Raw genomic sequence first — 6779 nt, forward strand, 5'->3', positions numbered from 1 at the left:
AATTCTAAAAGTACATCTTTCTTTTGAACATGGTTGAAAGTAATTGTCTTCCTGTCCTTTTCCATTAATCTGGAACCGTATATATACAATGATTATGCATGACCAATATAGAAACCTATTAACTATACATCAATGATTTACTTAAAATAGATTAGGAAGGTATTGCTTATTCTATGAATGGAAAAGATACAGATATAATTACAAGAATATTCTAGCAAATATTCTAGTCTATCACACCCCCGCAGTGGAAGCGGGAGGTTCCCGTACGCTGAGACTGGCTCGAAATTCATCAAAGAGTATGCGCGGGAGCCCCTTAGTAAATATGTCTGCAATCTGATGACGGGATGGGACATGAAGAACGTGAGCTTGACCGCGAGCCACCTTCTCGCGAACAAAGTGAATATCCAGCTCGATGTGCTTCGTGCGTTGGTGTTGAACTGGGTTGCCGGAGAGATAGATGGCACTAACATTGTCACAGTACACCAAAGTTGCTTTTAGGATCGGAAAATTCAGTTCTAGGAGAAGATTCCGAATCCAGCATGACTCGGACACGACATTGGCTACGCCTCTATATTCAGCTTCAGCACTAGAGCGAGAGAGGGTAGGTTGTCGCTTAGATGACCATGAGATAAGATTATCACCAAGAAAGACACAATAACCAGATGTAGAACGCCTTGTGTCAGGACAGCCACCCCAATCAGCATCAGTGTAGGAAGTAAGATTGGAGATGGATGAAGGGTACAAATGTAAACCGAAATGCAGAGTGCCTTGCACATAACGCAAAATGCGTTTTAGAGCGTTCATATGTTCGCTTTTGGGAGCATGCATGTGAAGGCATATCTGCTGGACAGCATATGAAATATCTGGTCGAGTAAATGTGAGATACTGGAAAGCACCTACGAGGCTCCGATAATGAGTGGGATCCTCAACCAAAACACCTGAGGAGATACTGAGTTTTTGTTTGGTGTCAATAAGTGTAGCGGACGGTGTGCAAGATGACATGCCTGCTCGATCAAGAATCTCCGCTGCATAATTTTTCTGACAAAGAAATAGACCACCTGAATGTCTCGTTACTGCAATGCCTAAAAAATAGCTGAGAGGGCCCAAATCCTTCATAGCAAATTCGGAAGCAAGCAGCATCATGATGGATTTCCGAAGAGCATCAGTGGATGTAATGAGAAGGATATCATCTACATATAGAAGAAGGTATGCAATGTCCTGGCCTTTACGGTAGATGAATAAAGAATGGTCTGATTTGCTGTGAAGGAAGCCGATGGTGGAGACATAGTCAGCAAACCTCTGGTACCACGCTCGAGGAGCCTGTTTGAGGCCGTATAGAGATTTGTGCAGACGACAGACATAATCCGGATGAACAGGATCGCGGAAACCCATGGGCTGATGCATATAGACTGTCTCACGAAGATTGCCATGTAAAAAGGCATTCTGGACATCTAACTGATGGATGGGCCATGAGTATGATAAGGCAATGCTGAGAACCGTCCGGATAGTTGCTGGTTTCACCACAGGGCTAAATGTTTCATCACAATCTACTCCAACTTTTTGAGACCTGCCATCACAAACAAGACGAGCCTTATAGCGCTCAAAAGAACCGTTAGATTTCTTTTTATGACGAAAAATCCACATAGATCGAATAATATTAACACCACAAGGTCGGGGGACCAAATCCCACGTCTTATTTTTAATAAGAGCATCAAATTCTTCTTGCATGGCGGATTTCCAATGTGGATCGGACAAGGCTAAATATGGAGTTTTCGGAATGGGAGAGGGTAAGAGGTCATTAGCTGAGGCAGATAGGTTGAATAGGCGTTTGGGTTTGGAAATTCCACGCATGCTGCGTGTTGTTATGGTCCTGGCGGGTTGGGGAATTTGCTGGTCATGTGGTGGAGATGGGTTGGTTTGGATGATGGTCTGTGGATCATGGTTGTTGTTTGGGGAAGCTGTTTGGGTTGTAGCTGGAGGGTTGGCGGTAATGGGCTGCAAAGTTTGATTTTGCCAGTGATGGAGGTGGGAAGGATGGAGAGTATCATCTAGAAAATCATATGCAGCTTTTGAGGGTAAATGTAGCTTAGTAAAAGGAAATTGAGTTTCATCAAAAATTACATGCCGCGAAATAATTATTTTTCTTGTTGACAAATCATAACATTTATAACCTCTGTGATTGGATGGGTAGCCCAAGAAAACACATGGGGTAGAGCGAGGTTGTAATTTATGGATACTGGTAGAAGGAAGTAGTGGGTAACATAAACAACCAAAAACCCGGAGTTGTGTATAAGTGGGATCCCGGTGATACAAGATTTGAGTGGGTGACTTGTGATTTAGAGATTTATGTGGGAGAATATTTAACAGATAAGTTGCCATTTGTAGGGCATGATGCCAAAAAGAAGTGGGCATGGAAGAATGGACAAGTAGAGTGCGAATCATGTTATTGATGGTGCGGATTTTTCGTTCTGCTTTACCATTCTGAGGAGAAGTGTGTGGGCAAGAAAAACGAAAAATAAGACCGTTAGCATCACAATATTTTCGAAAAGACTCATTGTCAAATTCGCGTCCATTGTCACATTGAAAACATTTGATGGTTTTATCAAATTGAGTTTTAATAAGAGAACTCAAGGATGAAAAAATAGAGTAGACTTGTGATTTGTTGCTAATAGGGAAAGTCCACAAAAAATTAGAGTAATCATCCAAGAACAAAACATAATATTTATGCCCAGCAGTGCTTAAAATAGGAGAAGTCCATAAGTCGCTATGCATAATAGAAAAAGGCATTAAAGTATGAGATTGAGAAGCATAAAATGGCAACTTAACATGTTTTCCAAGAACACAAGAGTCACAAAAGGAATTTGAAATTAAATTATTACAATCAATGAGCTTATTTTTGCTAAGAGATCGCAAAACAAATGAACCCGGGTGCCCTAAGCGATTGTGCCATAAACTGGATGTAAGAGATGCAAAAGTGGATGGATGGGAGACAGAATAATTATTTGTGATAGGATAAAGATCCCCAATACTATCACATCTCATGAGTGGCGTCCCCGTCTGAAAATCATTCACAGAGAATCCAAAAGGGTCAAAAGCAATAGAAACATTATTGTCAGTAGTGAGACGGCGGACAGAAATTAAATTTTTAATTATTTGCGGGGCATGTAGAACATTTTGTAGTTTTAAAGGTTTTGTAGGTGTAGAAAGGGTTGATTGTCCATAGCCACGAATTGGAATTTGTTGTCCACTGCCAACAATAATAGTTTGATTTGAGTTACTCATATTAGAATAAGACGAGAGATTACCTTGTGATGCCGTCATATGAGAGGTTGCCCCAGTATCCATATACCACTGACCATCTGGAGGATTGAGGGACATAGTGTGCATGGCGGCTTCAATGTCTGTGGGTGCAAGAGAAGGTGTGCTGGCTGCATAGGCCTGCGGACGTGGGCCTAATAATCCTTGTTGCTTTGGAGGACCACTGGGGCGAGTCCATTGAGAGGACGGATATGGGCAAGGAGGGAGTGTCCATGGTGGTGACATCCAACCCCACTGATACTGCTGCCAGGGAGCAGGAGGAGACTGCCACGGTGATGTGGTGGCCTGCTGGAATGGTTGACCACTGCCACGTCCGCCGCTACGGTGACCACGTCCGCCATTTCTGCCGTAACTACTGCGGTTTTTATTGGCAGAATTGCGGCTGTTATTCTTCTTGCCGCCGCGGTTATCATTGGAATAGGAGGCTTCAGCAAGGTGGTTCGGTTGTGTTGCGATCATGACAGCCTGAGCGCCGGTCGCCGCCATCTTAATTAGACCGGCTTCTTCAAGAGTAAGCATAGAGCGGGCCTGATAAAATTGAGGAAGAGGATTGCTTTGCCGAATCAATGTTCCGACCCCTTTGTATGCATCAGTGAGGCCGGAAACAAGTTGAAGAACGAGTCGCTGATTAGATACAGGGGCTCCAACGTTCTTCAATTGGTCAGAAATGGTTTTGAGTTGCTGACAGTAGGCTGAAGCAGTGGGAAAATCCTCCATGCGAATGGAGGAAAACTCCTGCTCGAGAGTGACTGCACGAGCATGTTGATTATCTTGGAAGATGTTGGTCAATCGATTCCAGGCCTCCATGGCAGTGGAGTCTGGTTCAATGATGGTAGCCAAAAGGTCGCTGGAGATAGTGGAATAGATCCACTGTAGAACTGTGGCATCAAGAGTTGTCCATAGTTCTTTCTCATCATCAGTTTCAGGTGCCTTCTTCTCCATGCCTGGTGCAGGAGGAATGATATGATGGAGGACCTTATGAGAGCGAGCATGGATTTTGAAAAGTTCAACCCATGTACCAAATTGAACGTTTTCCATCTCAAGAACAATGGGGATGTGGTTCTTGATGTTGGTTACGGCGAGAGCCGGATGGAAAGGGTTCTTTGTTGAAGAGGAAGAAGAGGGAGGCGGTGTAGTAATAGACGCAGGGGTTGGGGAGGACATGATCACAGGCTGAGGAAAGAAAAAGAAAGAGAATAAGAGAGAGTGGAGAGTCTAAGGATTGCAACCTAGGTCTCGTGATACCATGAAAGTAATTGTCTTCCTGTCCTTTTCCATTAATCTGGAACCGTATATATACAATGATTATGCATGACCAATATAGAAACCTATTAACTATACATCAATGATTTACTTAAAATAGATTAGGAAGGTATTGCTTATTCTATGAATGGAAAAGATACAGATATAATTACAAGAATATTCTAGCAAATATTCTAGTCTATCACACCCCCGCAGTGGAAGCGGGAGGTTCCCGTACGCTGAGACTGGCTCGAAATTCATCAAAGAGTATGCGCGGGAGCCCCTTAGTAAATATGTCTGCAATCTGATGACGGGATGGGACATGAAGAACGTGAGCTTGACCGCGAGCCACCTTCTCGCGAACAAAGTGAATATCCAGCTCGATGTGCTTCGTGCGTTGGTGTTGAACTGGGTTGCCGGAGAGATAGATGGCACTAACATTGTCACAGTACACCAAAGTTGCTTTTAGGATCGGAAAATTCAGTTCTAGGAGAAGATTCCGAGGTCCCTAAGGAAGTGATGTCTTATATCAATATGTTTGGTTCAGGAATACATAATCAGATTCTTCATAAGGTTTATAGCACTAGTGTTATCACATCTTAAGGGAATACATCCTAAGTCTAATCCGTAATCTCACAATTGTTGAATGAGCCACAATACTTAGGCACGACAACTTCCCGCTGCTATGTATTCTGCCTCAGCAGTACTTAGAGCAACGCATGCTTGCTTTTTACAAGACCATGAGACTAAATCATTTCCGAGAATATGACAAGTATCACTTTTACTTTACCTTTCAGTTTTGCATCCAGCAAAATCTGAATTTGAATATCACACCAAGTCACGTAGACTTTCTTTCGGATACCATAGTCCTATATCAGGTGTGCCTTTAAGATACTTTAATATCTTTGCTCGACATTAAGATGTGACTCTTTGGGCTTTGATTGATAACGTGCACAAAGACAGACACTAAACATGATATATGGTCTACTTGCAGTAAAATAACGAAGAGAACCGATCATACCTTGATACTTAGAGATATCAATATATTTTCCAGTCTCATCACCATCCATGTATGTTCCAGAACCCATAGGAGTAGCAATAGGTTGTAGTCATCCATTTCAAAGCGTTTCAGCAAATCCCTACGGTATTTAGATTAACTAACAAAAATGTCATCCTTGAGTTGTTTGATTTGTAGTCCAAGAAAGTAGTTCAACTTTCTCATCATGGACATCTCCAACTCCTCTTGTATCATTTTACCAAACTCACTACACAAAAGATCATCAGTAGAATAAAAAATGATATCATCAACATAGATTTGAACAAGTAGAGTATGATGATCTATTTTCTTACTGAACAATATGGTGTCGACCTTTCCTTTAGTAAAGCCTTTATCAAGTAAAAACCTTGTTAGACGGTTATACCAGGCACAATGAGCTTCCTTTAAGCCATAAAGAGCTTTCTTAAGTTTATAGACGTGAGAGGGATGCTTGTAGTCTTCCAAACTTGGAGGTCGTTCGACCTACACCTCTTCTTGAATATAACCATTAAGAAATACACTTTTTACGTCCATTTGGTATAACTGAAAATCCAAAGAGCATGATTTCCTAGCAATAACCTAATGGCTTGAATCTAGCAATCAGAGTGAAGGTTTCATCAAAGTTGATATCTTCTTCTTGATTGTATCCTTTGGCTACTAGTCTTGCTTTATTTCTTACAATAATACCATTTTCATCTGATTTATTTCGAAAGATCTAGTGTGTTCCAATAACATGCCTTACCTTAAGTCAAGGAACAAGTTCCCAAACTTCGTTTCTCTTAAACTGGTTGAGTTCTTATTGCATAGTTAGAATCAAATGTTCATCCTCGATTGCATCATCATTCTTGGATGATTCCACTTGAGAAACAAAGGCCATGCTTTGACAAGAATCATTCAATTTTAGGTGAATGGTATCTCCCTTACTTATGTCATAAATGATGTTGTCAATAGGATGATATTGATGGTTCTCCATTATTTAGGTAAATTAGAATGAATTTGCTCTTTTTTTTATGGTAAATTATCATCTATTTTCAAATGCTCTATGTTGGCTATTGATCAAGGTCGTACTCGATGCAAATAATGTAACAATTAAGAACTGTAGTACTATGAAATGACTCATAGGTCATTTCTCAATGATTATCTTTCAAGCAAAGATTCAAATACCTTATACTCACATACACAA

General features: G+C 41.2%; 1 protein-coding gene across 1 annotated transcript in view; it reads right to left on the reverse strand.

Annotated features, from left to right (window-relative positions):
• Positions 2739 to 6779, reverse strand: part of LOC109359772 — a 5194-nt gene continuing 1153 nt past the window's right edge. Inside the window, exons 2-4 of the mRNA XM_019604467.1 lie at positions 4769 to 5068; positions 2880 to 4491; positions 2739 to 2764 (exon numbers count right to left, since the gene is read on the reverse strand). Of these exons, the coding sequence (XP_019460012.1) occupies positions 2739 to 2764; positions 2880 to 4491; positions 4769 to 5068 (1938 nt within the window). The remainder of the gene's footprint in view (positions 2765 to 2879; positions 4492 to 4768; positions 5069 to 6779) is intronic.

The sequence above is a fragment of the Lupinus angustifolius genome, chromosome LG11 (genome assembly GCF_001865875.1).
Source record: "Lupinus angustifolius cultivar Tanjil chromosome LG11, LupAngTanjil_v1.0, whole genome shotgun sequence".
Taxonomy (NCBI): domain Eukaryota; kingdom Viridiplantae; phylum Streptophyta; class Magnoliopsida; order Fabales; family Fabaceae; genus Lupinus; species Lupinus angustifolius.